At 46.7% G+C, this 18,430-nt stretch overlaps 1 protein-coding gene across 1 annotated transcript; it reads left to right on the top strand.

Moving 5' to 3' along the window:
• Positions 1–1,000: 1,000 nt before the first annotated feature.
• On the top strand, positions 1,001–12,126 carry YWHAH (tyrosine 3-monooxygenase/tryptophan 5-monooxygenase activation protein eta). The gene is made up of 2 exons (XM_081037623.1): positions 1,001–1,291; positions 10,662–12,126. Exons 1-2 carry the CDS (start codon positions 1,205–1,207, stop codon positions 11,313–11,315), a joined length of 741 nt encoding a protein of 246 aa, XP_080893749.1. The 5' UTR covers positions 1,001–1,204; the 3' UTR covers positions 11,316–12,126.
• The last annotated feature ends 6,304 nt before the right edge of the window (positions 12,127–18,430 follow it).

An 18,430-nucleotide genomic window follows, 5' to 3' on the forward strand; every position in this document is an offset into this window, starting at 1 on the left:
GTCCCTGCCCCAACCCAGGGCCTGGCACAAAATACCCTCACCATTGAATGCCAGGACTGGGATGGGCTTAGTGACCAGCCAGGCGCTCCATCCCCCTTTCTGCCACAGCAAGTCTATCCTGGGTTTGAACTCAAATCGTAGCCCCACCACTTACAGGCTGTGTAACCTTGAGCAAGTCACTAACCTGGCTTTGAAAAATGGGGAGACCAGCCGTGCCCACCTGCTGGGTGGGTTGTGAGGATTAAATAGTATTATACCTGTAAAGACATAGCACTGGGCCGGCTGCTAGTAGGTGTGCCTGAGTTACTCGTCCCAGCAGGGCCACCCAGTCCATCCTCTCAAGGAAAGCACAGCATGCCCAACGGCCACTTATCAGGATGGGGGGCAGGAGCGAATGTGTGTGTGCGCGCGCGTGGCGGGGGGGCGGGGGGTGGTCGGTCCTCAAAGGCCGGACCCGATCTTGCCCGGGCCAGTGCAGACCCAAGTGCAGGGCGTGGCCCAGCGGAGCCCATCCGAGGGGGGAGCGGGGCTCGGGGCGGGCGAGACCGAAGGGCGGGTTCAACCCGCCCCTCTGGGCACGCAGCCTCCCGGATTCTCCAAGCACTAGGTTTATTTGCTTTATGGGCCCTTCTCAAGCGAGACCTCTAACCCGGATTCAGAGGCGCTTTTCAGGGTGGGACTGTGCCAAAGCGCTGCCCGCGCAGCCGCCATCACCGCGCCCCCACCTCTGGCCCGCAGTACCCACTCCACGCTTTTCTCTCCCACCTCCACCTATGCGGCGGTAAAATGCAGCACCCGCAGGGCGCCTGCGCGGCTCTGGGGCGGGGCGGTGGCGGCAGCTATTTATAGTAGGTGACGTCACCTTGAAATAGACCGTTAGGGCCGACCCGCCCTTCCCCCCTCCCACTCCCGCCGCTCGCGGCTGCCCGGCCGAGCCCCTCTCACTGCGCAGGCGTCCTCCAGTCCTCCCATCCCCCACGCGCGCCCGCCTCTCCTCCTTTCGCGGCGTCAGCGGCGCCAGCCACAGCGCACGCGGCGAGCCAGAGAGAGGGCGCGAGCGGCTGCGCTGCTGCTGCCTGAGCCTTGGGCCGGCCGGCGAGCCAGTGCGCGTGCGCGGCGGCGGCCTCCGCGGCGACCGGGGAGCGGACGGGAGGGCGGGCGAGCAAACGAGCAGGGCGCGAGGCGAGGCCGAGCCACGAGCGACATGGGGGACCGGGAGCAGCTGCTGCAGCGGGCGCGGCTGGCCGAGCAGGCGGAGCGCTACGACGACATGGCCTCCGCCATGAAGGCGGTGAGCGCCCCGGGAGCTCGGGCAGCCGGCCGGGGGGCCCGGCGTAGGGGAGGGATGGGAAGCCGGGCGTCGTCTCCCTCCAGGCCCGGGGCGACCCCGCGACCCCGCTGGGCGCGGCCGCCAGACTGCAGCCCGCACTTCCCGCGCGCGCTGGGCGTCCGGCCATTTCCTGCAGCCTGGCACGGCCGGGGTCTCTGCGGAGGGAGCCGCTCGCGGTCGCGCGTGCGGCCCCGCGGGGACTGGCGGGTGAGGGTCGCCATATGCCAGCTCCGAGCCCTGCGTGGGGCGGATGGGTGCCCGAGGAAACGGGAAGCAGCCACGTTCTTCCTCCTAGAGCGTTCTTCCCGTCTTGGGGGCTTCTCGCCTTCCTCCACATCCCAACTTGGATTAAAGAATCACCTAATGAGTGGCGCCCTGTCTCCTGGTTTTCGTTGCCACGACCTGAAGTCTGTAATTCCAGTCTGTTTTACCGTGCTCGCCCGAATCGTGCTCGTCCCATCTTACTATGCTCGGGGGTCAGGCTTTGTGTGCGAAGACCCCCATCCTGCAGTCTGGGCGTGGATTCGGGTGGGAGGGCGGCGGGCGTGGGGCCCCCCTCCCAGGTTTGATGCTGTGCCCATCTGCCTGGTGATGAAAAGGAGACGTGACTTTTAAGCGAGAAGAGCCAGTGTGCCTTTGCATTCCCGAGACCCTCGCACATCGGTTCTGCAGTTTGATTCTCGGCGAAGGAGTCGGTGGCCAGCCACACCCTAGCAAATTCCTTGGATTAGATACCACCTGCATTTCCAAGACTTAGAGTTCCGGTTATTCTCTCACTTACCCTGTCTCTTTAACCTCACTTTACGTTTTCTCTAAATGAACATTACTTGTTTCTGCGTCAAGGTCACCCAGTGGTAGAACTACACCTGCCGCCGCCAACGTGCTATGTTCATCCCGTACACAACCTTCTGAGACTTGGAAGGATGATGGGCCTGGGCCCGACCTTAGACCTAAAGATTCTGGAACTCTGGGGGTGGGATTCCGCAATCTGCACTTGAACTAGCTCTCGTGGCAAATTTTAGCGGGAAGTTCGAGAGCTAGTTCCCTGGTTTATAGCTCATTGGCCCTTTGGCTGGCTTTGTGAGGGAATTTCTTAGAGAAAACCCTTCAAATCCAGAGGCACCGTAAAATTTCAGAATCATTTGAAAAGCTCCTGTTAAGGCTTTTTACATTACTATGTGAAGTATGTTGATGTCAGTATTTAGGATTATCCAGGTAAGAAACATGCTTGAAGAGGTGTGTTTCCTGTGGTCTCCTTGTTACACGTGAACTAGGTGTGTTCGGAAACCACCACCACCAGGGCCCATTTGTTGATTCAGTGGTGACATGACATGATATCATAGATTATACAGGAGCTTTTCATCTGAACCAGAGACAATCTGGGTTTGGGGCTGAAGTCTTTGTAATTCTGGGGGCCTTCTATAAGAAAAAAAAAGTAAAACATTCATTTTGGAAATTTTACAGAAACAGGACTGAATGTGTGAATTTGTTTCTTTGGAAGGGTCCCAGAGCTTTAATTTCTTTGCGATAAAGCTGCTAATGTCCACAAAGCAAGTCATACTTAAGTGAGCCTCTTCTCCCCAGTAACTGGTACTGGGATTATGCAGCTGGAGACCTTTCTGGATCTTTTAGAAAGGCCCTTCCTCACCCTGTGAGCATTAGGAGCCTTTTGAGAAATAAGGCGTGGGGCTTGAAAGAAGGTCAGTTGAGGTTAAGGGAAAATGACTAGAAGGTATGTTCTGGAGCGTATAGGCTTTCAAGTTGTTCTGAGGCAACTTGAAATGGAAAGTAAGAGAAGAATGGAGAGATGTAACCAGAATAGAATCTAGTTTGGGAAGAGAAAAAATTGGCTTTCTGGTCTTCGTAAGCAGGCTTGAAAAATGCTTTCCTACAGCTTCCTACCTGGCTCCACAGTTTTTCTCTGAGACGTTTAAGGGGACATTTTGCAAACTAATGGACCCCTCCATGTTTTGCAAATCTGTGATACCTGTATCTGAAATGATTTGACGGGTTGGATAAGCCATCGAGCATTGAAAATTCAATCCAAGCTCTAATCATGTCATCTCAGAATTGTGATAAACCATTTTATGCAGGGAATTCCTATTAAATAACTTTCAATACATCTGTTCTATTAATTTCTTTGTCATTTAAATTAATGGAATATATTTATTGGAAAGGACGTGGCGAAGGTCAATGGGAACGTTTATTTTTTTACCCATTAAGTTGATGTTTGTATGTTAAACTCTTAATGCTATTGAAAAGACTCAGTCTCCATTTTATTAATATCACAGGCCTTAAGAAGAGCTTTTGGAAAGGGTCTGAATTCTAGTAACCCACTGGGTTTATGTGGGTTTTCTTCAGGGCAGGTAAGTAGACTCCTCTTGGGAGGACAGAACAGTGCACCTGAGTGAGGGGATGTTCTGATGCCACCTCTTTGACCTTGAAACTTACCTCTTGGCTTTGGGTCCTGTGAAGTGTAAAACTAGTAATGTTGGTGTTAACTACAAGTTTTCAGTCTTCATTCTTCTAACTTGTTTTCATTTTCCCTTATAATGTAAATGGTCACCTAATATTGCCTGCCTGTAACGACTGATGTTTCTTATGCTACCAGCGTCACCTGGAGGATGGTGTCGGTAAGCTTTAAGAAAAATCTTGCGTATTGGAAACGGGTGTTGCCTTCCATCAGTTGAGAACTGCAATTCCCTGCCTCCCCCGTAATTGGAAGAGGCAAGAAATGTTCTGAGGTGAAATAAAGGCGTGTCTTCAAGCTCTCATCTCATACCTAGTAGCTTACATAGTGTAATAGTGGGAAGAAACATTGAAAGATTTCAGAACCCCAGTCCTTTTTCTTTTCTTTTTTTTCCCCAGTCCTTTTTCAAGAACACCATACACAGTCAGTGACAAAGTTGACAGAGGATGGGGAGAAATGCATCTGAGGGACTTCAAGAATATCTGTAGATATCTTAAGTGTGGGAAACAAAGCTGCAGTTGAAGGAAACAGGAGTCAGAGGGGAAGAGGCACTTGCCCCAACCAGTGGCAAAAGGCCCTTATTCCAACAGCTGTGAGATTATGGGAAGTGGGGAAATGAGCAGGTGGTACGTAAAAGGAGAGCACGGCTGAGCAGCCTGGGGTGAGACAACCCAGGTTGCAGATACTAAAACAGGATGATTTTGAGGTGTGCCAAAATTGTGGTTAGTGTGAAACCTTACAGCCACTTTGGTACTACAGCCTGACATATATAAATTAGTGAGCCGGTTTCCCACTAACTGGTCATTTGAAATGTAATTATCACTTTGTCATCTATTGGCTGAGGAAGGAAGAAAGCTCTGGATTCTTGGAATAGTCTGAAGTTAAAAGTACTTCAGATGGTGAACAGTTCACATAGTCTGAAGCGGGAGTTGTGATCACCATCTGGGTTTGGGTTCCTGAATTATACCCAGAAGAGCTCCCACCACTCCCTTAAAGAAAATCAAAAATGTGTTTTTCTCATCTTCGTCTGGAATTTTATATTGGTAGAATCATATTATTTATTAGACAATCAGTAAATGTTGGCTGTTCCGTGTGTACATTCTCAATCTTGATAACAACTCTGGGTGGATACTGGTAACTCCATTTTACAAATGAGATTTAAAGAGTTTAATTTTCTCACGGTCTAATTGTAAAGCCAGCATTTGAACTCTTGAATTTAGAGCTCTCACTTTAACCACTGTGTGATAGTGTTGCATGAGGCTAAGGGGTAATATTTCTAGTATACATTCATGTATATTAGCCTTTGTCATCATGGGTAACTAAATTACAAGCCTTTGACATCAGTGGGCTTACTGAACACATACGTCGTATATATTAAGTGGAAGGCATTTTTGCCAAGTTTGATGAAAAACAGAATCTACCATTTCCGGGTCGTAGCCATAGCAGAGGGGCATAACCGGCAAAGTCACACATCTGGGTTTTGCTTGTTCTCTTAAGAGACCAGGATTTTTCAGCTCAAGCAAAATACTGACTGAGTTCCTGCTATGAATTCAGAAGTGCAGCACTATGTTAAATTATACTTGCAGTATTTTAAGAAACTGTTTGATGTCCTTGGCACCAGGTGCTTCTGTTGCCTTTAGTATATTTTACAAGCCCATAGGCCCCCAAATGTCAGTGTCTGGGTTGCTGGTAAAATTGCTAGTGTCCCAGTTGGGGCCACCTGTCTTGTGCCCCCCTCCTTGCTACCATGGCATTCCTCTCTGGTGGTGGGTGTTGGCACTTTCCTGTGATCAGAACCTGGCATAGCTTCTGAAGCCTTCAGCCCTGGTATCTCCAGGGACAGTAGCATGCAGTAATGCCATTCAGATGGGCTTGTATTTAATCCCTGCCAGTGCCTACGAAAATGTTCAGTATGTGAAGAGCAAGACAGGCAGTCTTTTAATGATACGGAGGCAGCTATTTTGACTAATATTAAGCTTAGAATAGATATTAATTACCTGAACTCATCTGCTCTGAGCTTGCAGTTGAGCCTCTCTGGTGGCCTTAGAGAACTGCAACCTCACCCTGCTGGGGACAGGGTGTGGCCTTTCAAGGCTTGGGCAAGTGGTGGCTGATGCTGGGTGCTTTGCCAGTTTGGGACCAGGCAGAATCCTCACTTACAGGGCTCTGACTTGGGAGAGAATCAGCCAAAAAAGCATTTATCCTTCTAGCTCACTTTCTTTTTTTCTTAAAACATGTATAGGGTTTTGCCAAAGAAGCTTAAAGATTTTACGACGTGGTTATGTTTACCTAATTGTTCCAGAGAATCGTTTTCTTCTGCTATAAACTCTAATTATCGGAAGCAAGTTTCTTGGTGGTGTGTGGGTGTGGGTAACTAAAAGATGGGCTGGTAGCATGTGGTGTAGCTGTGAAGGAAGGGAGTGCTATTTAGGAGACAGCAACCTCCACTGTGGTCTGGCAGCTCAGGGGTGGCATTTTTGTTTGCTCAGTATTACTTTTGAGGCTGGGTGAAGAACTTTGAAGTTTTCCCAAATAGTCCCTGTGCTATTTTTGGCAGTGGATCTATTTTTACTCAGAAACGCATGGTTTTGCCTTGTGAGTTAGTGGGAGGAGGCCCTTAGGGATTTTTGAGTAAGCTGGCGGTGTCATAGGAAGATAAATGAAGTTGTAGGATACCAGGTTATTTGTGACTTTTAGTAATGCTGTGTAGTGTTAAAGCAGAGAGAAGGGGTGAAGCGAGCGCCCGCGGTTGGGAGTTGGTGTCGCCAAAGGCTGTGTAGTAAGGACGCCAGTCGAATCACTGGCTGGGAGTCCATTCCTTAAAGAAATGGAGAGGAGGGCCTTTCTAAACCGGACGGGTCCATCAACTTAAGATGTTTCAGGGGTGTAAGTAGGATTACATGGGGTGGAGGTCTGGGCAGGAGAACAAGAGGGCAGAGAGGCTGTGAGCAGAGGTGGGGAGCCCCTTACACATGGTGTAGCCACATGAAGATTTAGTGTCTGGAGTGGCTGCATGAGGGCAGCTGATGCTTGGTGGAAAGGAGTTGAAATTGGCGCTGGAGTAGAAAGAAGGTCGTCTATGTCTCTTCTGTCAAAAATGCTGTGTCTTGTCTTTGCTTCATGTTTCTAATTAGAAACCATCTGGAAACATGATTATAAAGATGCGGTAAATCATCTCCATAGAATCTTCAGATGATCACCAGTGTGGTTGGGACTAGTAGTTAGTGTTTTCCTTTCTGTTACTCTTCATTGCCTCCCATTGTCTGCTTCTCTTAGTGTAGGACCAGACTTTTCTTTAGATCTCCTGGCTCCAGGATTTTGGAATTTAAAATATTGGGAACTGGTGCTAACTAATATTAATGAAGGTTATTCACATTAAGTATCACCAGTCAACACTGGCTATAAATCTTTTTTGTTTTAACGGGCCATCTGATTTCCCTTCCGTCTGTAATTTTCCAATCTGGAAAAGCTCCCAGTTTTCTTTGGTTATTTGATCAAGTAATGAAACTGTCTTCATTCCATAAGTTTCCCTTCGTTAACTGTGTTGTACCTTGGGAATATTAAAAATACCATATTTAAATGTATCCGGTTATTTCCTAGTTAGGCCTTGGCTGGGGTTCTAAGAACAATGCTTGCTTAGTGATGTTAGTCACCCTCAGCTGATGCTGATAGTGATTCATTCAGACTGGCAGGCAACCAGACGATTGTTACATAAACACTAATACTCCTAGTAAATGGTTTTTCTTGTGGAGGTGTCACTATTATTGCCCAGGAGCCTTTTAGGGCAGTGTATTCCTCATGGAGAAAGGAATATGCTATGTGAATTCCTGAAACCCACAGATACACCCAAAGTTCATTTACGTTAATAGTATCAACCTCATGCCTTAACCACACTTTTTGTTGCTCAGAAAAAATGGAATCCTAGAATTTCGGAGCTGAAGAAGTCCTTGGAGATCATTTGGGCTGATTCTCCTTATTTTTAACTTTTGATGCCCAGAAAGGTTGTGATTCATTCACAGTCACACAGATTTCTTAGGTTGTTGTGTTTCTTTTTTTTTTTTTTTTTAAGTAATATTGCCACTGGTACAAACATCCTATGTGATATACAGTAGTACCTTGGTTTTCCAACGTCTCCGCTGACGAACATTTCAATTTACGAACGTCGTAAACCTGGAAGTAAATACTTCCATTTTCGAACACACCTCGAAGTCGAACATGTCTCGTGGGATCCGCTGAGTGCAAGATCCTGAGGCCTAGCTGTCGGCTGTTTTCAAATGTTTCAGAACTCAAATGTCTTTCGGAACAAATTATGTTTGAAAACCGAGGTACCACTGTATAAATGGATTTCACATATACGCTCAATTTTAATGATGTGCTCTGGGGAGTTACCTTGGTGTATGTTTGCAACAGTCTTAACACAGGAAGCTTTATTAGGCACAGGATGAAGTATATGGTGACTCCTTATGGATACATTTGCCTTTTACTGTCAAGTGGCCTCAGTCACATTTACTTAAATGCAAGATCTACGGGGCTCTCCAGATTCTGTTCTTGCTTATTAATATTTTGTCTTATTGACTATCACCCCAGAAACGTGAGTCATTCCAAAGGATTCAAGCATTCTGAGACTCGTCAGAGAGAATTTTGATTATTATAAATGTTTCTTCCTTAAAAGACCAAAATATCAAAAAAATATCTACAAAAACTTTATATTTTCAATAAACAAATGAGTGTTTAAAGGGACTCACTGGAGGAGAAAAGTACTGGGGTTAACATCTTCAGCTGGATTCAAAGGGAGCATGGATTGTGGATTAGTAGAAGATTGGCAGGTCGCAGAGATCATGAGATACCAGTTGTGTCTGAGGAGGAAAGAGGAACCTGATTTGCAGACAACCCTCCTGGAGAGTGGGCGGGGGCAGCTTGTAGTCAAAGACCACACTGAAGATAGAACTGGGGTTAAGTATTGATGGAGTAGGCAAAGGAGGAGAGACTAAATCTCGGGCTAAGAATTTGTGGCAAACAGTAGGGGGACTTGGAACAGGGAAATGAGCAAATCAAAAGAGAGCTGGTCTTTTTATTTTGGATTTGTTGAGTTGGGTAGTGGTAGACAATTGCTTGTTTTGCTTTTTAAGAAGTTGGTACAATTTTTCTTCCTAATTTTACACATAATAATGATTACATTTGTTGCTTATATTCTTGAACTACTAATTTTTCAAATAAACCTATCACTTTTTTGTTAGTTTTTAAAATTACTGATTCTCCACTGCTCAGTCTTCTCAATTCATGTTAAGCATGTCTGTTTTAATATACTATTAACAACTTTCTCCATTGAACTTGGCTTTCCCCCTCCATTGGAGGAAATTCTTTCCTTACAGTTTGATTTATAGTAATACATTTTTTTGTGGAGTGTTTTATGGTTTCCTGCGTGCTTTTTTTTTTTTTTTTAAATTAAAGACCTCTACCAGTAGGTCATATAATTAAGTAATCCTCCACTTTATAGAAGATACAGGCCAATTTAGCAAGTTTGTGACTTTTCTGGGGTCCAGACCAAGGTTTTCTGATTCCAAATCTATATTACTTTCGTAGGGCTTCCAGAAAAAGTACCACAAACTGGGTGGCTTAAAAACAACAGAAATTTGTGTTATCCCAATTTGGAAGGCTTGGAGTCTAAGATCAGGGTGCTGGCAGGGCTGTGCTCCCTCTGAAGGCTCTAGGGAAGTATCCTTCCTTGCCTCTCCCCTAGCTTCTCCTGGCTCCTGATCATCCTCGGTATTCTTGGCTTGTAGACACAGCACTCCAGTCTCTGCTTCACCACGGTTGAGTGTTCTCCCTGACGGTCTCCAAATTTCTCTTTCCTTATAAGGACACCAGTCATTGGATTTAGGACCCACCCTAATGCAGTATGACCTCATCTTAACTTGATCACATCTGCAAAGGTTTTATTTCCAAATAAGGTCATATGGCAGGTACTAGGGGTTAGGACTTTAACATAACTTTTTGAGGGACACAATTCAACAATACAACAAAGTCCAGTGCTCTTTCTACCAATGACGTAGGTGGCCCGCTTGGAGGTAGCATCAAGGAGAACTAAGCAAAGAAAGTTACAACTCGTAAAACTTAATATTTCCAGTTAAAATAATTCTTGATAGCCAGTCAGTGTTTCCTGTCAGGTAGGTCAGAGTAAAGCTTGCTGCTGAGGTGTTATGCTTCCTTTCAGCAGAGGCTGGCGTCACTTTACTGTCACTAACGCATCCGTTTTGGCTTGGGAGAGGACTGGGTGTACCAGTAGGATTCCATGTGTAACCACACAGGCTGAAACTGGCCACTACATCAGTGTGGGGTTTGAACTCATCCATGAAGCTCTTATCTATTAATATGAATATGTATTTGAGGGAGGTAGGATTGGTTCTTTCTAGATTATAAAGCTGGAAGTAGAACCTGGAACAGGCATCTAGTCTGTAATCTGAATATTTTACAAAGAAATCACATGATCTTATCATTTGAGAATATTTTTTGCAGAATAGCTGAACCTTGGGGCTTTCTCACCCACCATTATGTACCATGACCTCACAGCCTTTCTGTGCTTGCCTTTATCCCCATCCCTCTACCAAGTTGAAGGCAACATTTTGTAAAGCTTGAATTAGGAATTTCTCAAAGCTCTTAATCACAATATTTTGAATTTCAAGTATTTATCCCTTCTCTTAGACTATAGTCTTCATTGAACTGGGATCCATGTCTGATTGGTATTTCTCCAATTGCTCCTCCATAATCCTGCTTTTTGAGGATTGATTAGGTTGAAGGGCAGATTTCTTTCCAAGAGTTTTGGACGTGGATCTCAGTGTTTATCTTTTTGGGATTTTGCAGGTGACAGAGCTCAATGAACCTCTCTCCAATGAAGATCGAAACCTCCTCTCCGTGGCCTACAAGAATGTGGTTGGTGCCCGGCGATCTTCCTGGAGGGTCATCAGCAGCATTGAGCAGAAAACCATGGCTGATGGGAATGAAAAGAAATTGGAGAAAGTTAAAGCTTACCGGGAGAAGATTGAGAAGGAGCTGGAAACAGTGTGCAATGATGTGCTGGCTCTGCTTGACAAGTTCCTCATCAAGAACTGCAATGATTTCCAGTATGAGAGCAAGGTATTTTACCTGAAAATGAAGGGTGATTACTACCGCTACTTGGCAGAGGTAGCTTCCGGGGAGAAGAAAAACAGTGTGGTCGAAGCTTCTGAGGCGGCCTATAAGGAAGCCTTTGAAATCAGCAAGGAGCACATGCAGCCGACACACCCCATCCGGCTGGGCCTGGCCCTCAACTTCTCTGTGTTCTACTACGAGATCCAGAATGCACCCGAGCAGGCCTGCCTCTTAGCCAAACAAGCCTTTGATGATGCCATAGCTGAGCTGGACACTCTAAACGAGGATTCCTATAAGGACTCCACACTCATCATGCAGTTGCTGCGAGACAACCTCACCCTCTGGACAAGCGACCAGCAGGATGAAGAAGCAGGAGAAGGCAACTGAAGAGCCTTCCGGTCCCTGGCCCACCCTTCACCCACCACCCCCATCATCACCGATTCTTCCTTGCCACAATCACTAAATATCTAGTGCTAAACCTATCTGTATTGGCAGCACAGCTACTCAGATCTGCTCTCCTCCCCCCTGGGAAGCAGTTTCCGATAAATCTTCATGGGCATTGCTGGGTGGATGGTTGCTTTGAGCCCACAGGAGCTCCCATTTCGAATTGTGCAGACAAGTGCGTTAAAAATGAGGCATTTTACTATGCCTGTTGATCTGTGTGAAATCCAGACAAAGCAATGGGGAAGTTTAGAAAGGAGAATTAGCCAAAACAGGCTACAATGATATTTAAATGATCCATTTAAAACAAGCTGATAGTGTTTTGTTAAGCAGTACATCTTGTGCATGCAAAAATGAATCCACCCCTCCCACGTCTTTCTTCAGCTAATGGAAAACTGTTAAGGGAAGCTGATACAAAGAGACCACTTGCTCCTTTCCATCAGCTTTGTAATAAACTGTTAAAGTGAGGTTTCAGTAGCGCCTTGTTTTGCCTCTTTAAATTATGATGTGCACAAACCTTCTTTTCAGTGCAATGCATCTAAAGTTTTGATACCTGTAACTTTTTTTTTTTTTTGGTTGCGATTGTTTAAGAATCATGGATTTATTTTTTGTAACTCTGGCTATTGTCCTTGTGTATCCTGACAGCGCCATGTGTGTCCGCCCACGTCAATCAAGATGGGTGATTATAAAATGCCAGACTTCTAAATTAAATGTTTTGGAATTCAATGGGTAAATAAATGCTGCTTTGGGGATATTATCTCTGTGTACAGTCTTTATTTCCCCCCTCACCCTCACAGGGAGCTGGATATGTGACCTGACCGCTCGCCGTTTTGAATCCCGGTTTGAGTCTTAAACACTGAAGCACTTTTAGTTCAGTACGTTTTCTTGCCCTCTGATTCCGTTACACATTTTGCAACATACACATAAGACCCATGAACTTGAAATAGTTTTCTGTGAACCTAGCCAACATAGCCTGTCTTATTCACTCTTCTGGTAACGGGTGCTTATCCAGGAGCCGAGCAGACCAAAATACTTCTTTAGTGCAGCACGTCTGTAAAAGATCGGTTCTGTGTTTAATTTGGGAGGGGAGGGTGTTGCTTGACTCACCCTACTGGAATGTTAGTTGATACGTAACACAAGGTAGATACTGAGCTTATACCTGTCCTCAAGTGTTCTTAATATTCTTTTTGTGTTAGATGTAATAAAATGTTAGGGGGCACAACCTGGATTCCTGAAATATACTGATGATTATTAAGACAGTTTTGAGTATTTAAAACAAAAACAAACTTCCGCCTACGTTTGCCTGCATCCCAAAGCTTCTCTTGAGGTTCAGCATCACCAGGTGGACTCTCCCTCAGGTGGTATGACCTTCAGGAAGGACTGAACGTGATTTTTAAGTGGGTTGGTTCAGTTACACAAAGGCCTTAAAAACCTTGTTCTTGACTAAAGCTGGACACTAGACTGGTGAGAATGGCCATGACCCGTTTTCAGTCCTTGAGATTTTATTGTAATGGAGCACAGAACTTGTCAAGCATAGATGTTTAACCTATTTTCTCATTCTGAGGTAGAGGTATGACCCACGTGTTAATACTCCTTAGGAAGCCTGTTTCAAGTTGACCTAATTGCTAGCTAAAATGGTTACTGAATTTCACTTCCATTAGTAGGTCAGGTATTTTAAGGTTACAAGCTTTCTGTGGCTGACACTTGGCTTTAATAAACATATCTAGACATTAAAACCGTACTTAATTTGAAATGTCCTTCACAGGAAGGGCTTTAAAAAGAAGCACATTTTCATTTCACAACCGTCTTGTGGAAGGTGTTGCCCCCATGTACAGATATGGAAGTTGAGGAGCAGAGGTTGTGGAGCTCTGGAATTCACACGGCTGGAAAGCCACAGGAAGTCCTCCACCCAGGACTTCTAATCCAGAGTTCTGACTGCCCTCATGGGCTCTAGCAGTGCCATGCTGCCAAAGCTCCGGCAGTCTTAACAGTCAAGCCACGTAACCTTTAAGACTCAGGTCCCTCGTTTTCTAAGTGTAGGATTTGGAATATAAATTTGAATTTAAAGTGTGTAAGGCATGCTCTGGTCTCGGAATGGAGTGTGGGGAAGTGTGGACATGTAATGACAATGAGCCCCATACCGATAAAGAGTTCTCTGAGAGGACCTACGAGGGTGCTATAAATGACACGTGGCATAACCCTGGGAGGCTTCCCTCCGCGTGATCTCAAAGGTTTCCTTCCAGTTCTGCGGACTCGTGTATTAAAACTTGTCAAGATAAATTTATGGAGTAAGATGGGGTCATCTTTGTTACTGCAGGGGAAACTGAAGTCCAGAGAAATGAAATGACTTTTCCTGAGTCACGGCAAAGTCTGTGACAGAACCTAGACTAGCATTCAGATCCCCTCGATCCTTGTTCATGGTTCTTTTCACTGCCACACTCTTGGGATTGAGATGGGGGGTAAAAATGGATGTGACTGACACATCCCATTCTGGGGACACTTTCAGTGCATTTAATGTTTTCACTTAGATTTGAAGTAATTCTACTTGGAAAGGGATGTTTCAGTTTATTGGTGTTACTGCTTCAGGTTTGCAGTAAATCCTCAAAGCCTGCTTTAAAAATCCATTTCTTTGAGTTGGAAGAAAGGGTAGTTAGGATTCTAGATAATGGAGCTATTGTCAGGTAAATACTTGCTCATCTTAAATCACCTGCAGTGGGGGAGCCCAGGAGGCCGCTTGGCTCTGTAAAATAAACCAGGCTGCGTTCTGACTGGGCCCACCACACCCTCCTCCATACACTGACAGGCTGACTGCCATTCAGAGACTGAGAGGGTCTTTAGTTCTCAGGAGACCTCCAACTATCAGGCACATACACTGATTCATAGGTCGGTGGGAAAAACATCACCTTCCATTCTAAAATCCAGTCATCAGGCTGATGAAAAAAACCATTTCAAATACCTATCATGTCTGGGCACTTGAAGTGCATGGTGTGAATCTTGACAGTGACGCCGGAAGGTAGGGATGATAACCTTTTTGACAGCTGAAGATACCAGGAGGTATCAGGTGGTGTTAGGTACATAGCTAGTACGAGGAAATGCTGAGATCCAAACGAGGCTCTCCCATTTCAAGGCTCTTGCCACTACACCATGTGAAAAGGAGTCCTAGAAAAGTTGTAACAATACCTAGCTCCTCTGCCTCTGGGCTTTATCCTTCTCCAATCTATAGGACATCTAACCCAAATAAAATCCTTCAAGACCTAATGAAATTCTGTCTCTTACGAAACCTCTGATCTGGGGGAAGCCGCCTGCTAGGTGACTTTGGGTCAGTCTTTGCCTCGTTATTGGTAAGTTACTGTGCACATCTCCACTGGACATAGGCCCCTAAGGTTTCTAGCAAAACAAGGTCTTGACAAGGTTGGGTGAGCTCACGAATGAACTGTCAAGTTCATTTTCCTAAAGTAGATCTCCCATGCCATTCTGGAGGGCAGGGACTACTAGGAAGGGGAGGGGAAATAACATTTGCTGACTGCCTTTTGTGGGGCTTTACATGCAGTTTAAAATTCAGAGCTGACAACCCGTGAAGAAGGTGGTAGCTCCAATCAAGAGGCTCGGAGAGGAAATGTGACTTTCCTGTGGTCACACAGCTGGGAAGTGACCGAGCATCTCTCTGTGCAGGGCTCCAGGCTCCTTGTTCTTTTCATGAATCTGTTGCCTGCAGGCAGAGGCTGGAAGCCTGACATGGCAGGTTTTCCTCTCTGGGGCCTCTTCCTTCCTCGCCAGCCGGACTCCTCTGTGTAACCTCTTTCACATTTGTCTCTTCAGCCATGTCAGTCCTTTTTGCTGCCCCACTCCTACCCCTGAGCATATCCAGGACACGGACCTTAATGTTTTTCTTCCTCCTAATCCTTGGCTCTCCTATCAGAGTCATCCTGGGCTACAGCTAGAGTATGACTCAAGAGGTGGACCCAAGCACCACCAGTTGAAATCTCTCCCCAGCGGGACCCAACTTGTTCAGCCTGCTCTCCCACTTCGGCTCAAGCCATTACTCTCCCTCTGGAATGGCTTCCTTCTCTTGGCCTATTCTAATCCTATCTACGAAATCCCACCTCCTGCCTGCCAGCTACCGTGAGTCCTCTCCTGTACTGCGGGTCTGTGTCACACAGTGGCATTTACCATTTTGTCTTTGCTCATTCAACAAACATATTGAGCTATATGGTAGACACTGGGGATACCGGTATGCCCGGGCATACCGTGGTGAGTTAACTGTCCCAATGGGGTTAACACTCCAGTGGGGGGCTACAATAAAATAATAAAGTAACTATGCAAATGTCACTTAGATTCTTCCCCAGGGCCTAGCACGTACTTCACAATAAGCATTTATTGAATTCAAGAATAGATTGATTTGAGGCCAGGATTTTAAAAAAAGAAATGACCAAAAGGAATCCTTCCCCCCCCACCCACTCTAGTGTACTACCGGTGAGCCCTGTGAGAAACTGAGGGTCATGAGGCAGCAGGCCTGCTTCTAACATCACTTGTAAGCTGGTGGTATGACCTTGAACAAGTCCTGGTCTCTCAGCAGCCTCTAATAAGGACGTGGGTTCTTTTGGTGGTCTCTGGTCCCTCCCCATTTTTGAGGTTCTGTGATTCTGTGTTATTTTCAACTGTTCTGGGATGGTCCCCATCCTCTTCCTGGCCTTTTTTTCTGCACTCCCCCTCCTTTTCCTTCCGCCCTTCACATCTGTCCCTTCTGCATCCGCCCTCCACCCCCCTTCACTTTCCTGGCCACCTCCTAGTTCCACTGAGATGGTTACCATGGCATTCATCTCCTGGAAGTGACATCACTCATCTCCTAGGCAACTGTTTCCAGGGCAGTGACATCATTCGATCACCATGGCAACCCTCCAGGAGGACGGTTTTGCAGTGAAATGGGCAAACAAAATTCTTATGTATTTCTGGGGGTTGGGGGCAATGAGGAGAGAATATTAAGAAAATAAAAATATCTCAGAAGCAAGAAGAAAAAGCTTTGGGCTTGTAGGGGAAAAGTGGGAAACCCAGCATGGAAAGAGCAGAAGCTCTAGGGTGAACACTTTCTTCTTTCCAATAACCAGGCTGACCATATATCAACAAACTGGGACACTTGAGAGTGAACCAGGGCACATTATTTTTATGCTGGGACAATAGGTGAAAACTGGGCCTCCCCAAGCAAACCAGGGCACGTGGGCCCCCGCTCATAAATGGGCAGGTGCCTGGCCTCACTCCCTCACCTATGGCTCATCCTGTAAGCATTGATTCAGCTCTTCCCGTGTGTGTGTGTGTGTGTGGGCACCAGAATACCACAATAAGCAAAACCAGCCAGGGTCCCTGTCACAGTGGAGCTCACAGTCGTGTGTGGTGGGGCTGAGGGTAATCCCGCAGTCATCCAATGAATGGTGCAGTCTGAGTGCAGTGCTTGGAAGGGAAGGCACAAAATACCAGGGATGTGTTCAATAAAAGTATCAGAAGCAGCGTGGACGGGAGACGAGTTAACTAAGGGGAATGGTTGGGGTGGGGGAGAAGTTTGTTTTGGCAGAGGGAACAGCATGTGCCAAGGGAGTGTGCAGAGTATCAGGAGCTGAAATGGGGTCAAGTGAAGAGCAGGAGCGAGCCAGGTATGACTGAGGGTGGCAGGGCATCAGGCCTCACAGGACTTGGAGGCCAGAGCACTGGGAAGTCCCATGGAAATGTTTGAGCAGCGGGAGACATGATCTGGTTTGTATTTTTAAAGTCTCATCCTGGCTGCTGTGTGTGTCAGAGTGGGAGAGCAGCTTGCCAGGAGAGACATTGGGTGGTGGGGACCTGGGTGGTGGCAATGAGATGGAGGCACACAATGGATATCTTTGAGAGGTGGAGCTGACAGGACTTGCTGAAGGACTAGATATGGGGTGATGGTAAGGAAGGACTCAGGATGACACTTGGGTTGGCATGAATGACTTGGGTGGAGGAGTGACTGCTGTTCGCAGATGAGGAAGGAGGGCAGGGCCGGGACTAAGGGAGGCAAGAGAGGTGCCCAGGGCACATTTAAGGAGGCGTGCACTCTCAGGGCTGGCCTTTAAAAGGAGTACCTCCTTAAATGCTGAGCCTTGGGAGGGGAAATTTTGTTTTTGTTTGTTTTAGGTGTGGGGGACCATGTCTGTTGAGCAGTAGTAATGACAGTCTCTTGTGTTTATAATATGGGGCCTTCAGTTTTACCAGCCCTCTAATAAAAGTGGAGAGAACAGGTGGCAGGTCTGAGCCCTCCGTGCCAATACATGCCAGCTGCTTTCCTATCCCCACAGGAGCCCTGTGAGAAAACTCCTCACTGGCCTATTTCACAGATGAGGAAACCGAGGCTCAGACAGGTTCCAGAACTTGCTGAAGGCCTCACAGTTTGCAAGTGGCCACACCAGTCCTCAGACATGGGTTTGCTGACTCCTGAGCCCACTAGACCATGTTTTACCAGCCTCCCCAGTTTCCTGGTGAAAGGGAGGAAGGAAGGGAAGCCAAGCGCAGTCAGGCCAGCCACCTCCTCGATCTTTATCACCACCATTTGTACTGAGGAGCAAACAGAGGGTCTGAGAAGGGATACGACCCTCAGCCCCATCAGAGCTGCTTTCTCTCTACCACAGGTATTCTCAGCCCGCCTTTAGTTCTGCCCTTGGTCAGTCTCATCAGGCAGAAGAACAGGAGGGAGGCTGAGAACGTGCCACTGTGCCTCAGCTTTCTCCTCTGTAAAATGGGGATAATGACAGTATTAAATCCTGCCCCATAGGTTAGTGCTGAGGCAAAATGAGATGAGTAAAGTGCTTGGCACGGTGCTCCAACACAGACTAATCCATGAACGTTAGGGGCTGTTAGAATTAGGGCGGGAGGGCAGGCGGTGTGGGTGTGTACATGACACACAGCCTATGGAATGGGGGCGGGAGAGGCAGGGTACAGTGACATATGGACCGGCTGTTGCTGAAGAAGGAGCCACCTCCTCAACCAGCTGGCTCCTGGGGAGACAGCATGGTTTGTACCCCTCATTCCCAATCCTATACCTGCTGCAG

The sequence above is a fragment of the Rhinolophus hipposideros genome, assembly GCF_964194185.1.
Source record: "Rhinolophus hipposideros genome assembly, chromosome: 24".
In the NCBI taxonomy this organism is placed as follows: Eukaryota; Metazoa; Chordata; class Mammalia; order Chiroptera; family Rhinolophidae; genus Rhinolophus; species Rhinolophus hipposideros.

What these genes read in the sequence shown, in the direction of transcription:
- YWHAH (XM_081037623.1), top strand. Translation starts at nt 1,205, where the DNA reads ATGGGGGACCGGGAGCAGCTGCTGCAGCGGGCGCGGCTGGCCGAGCAG. An exon ending in TGGCCTCCGCCATGAAGGCG is followed by an intron (nt 1,292 to 10,661) that starts GTGAGCGCCCCG and finishes GGGATTTTGCAG; the next exon opens with GTGACAGAGCTCAATGAACC.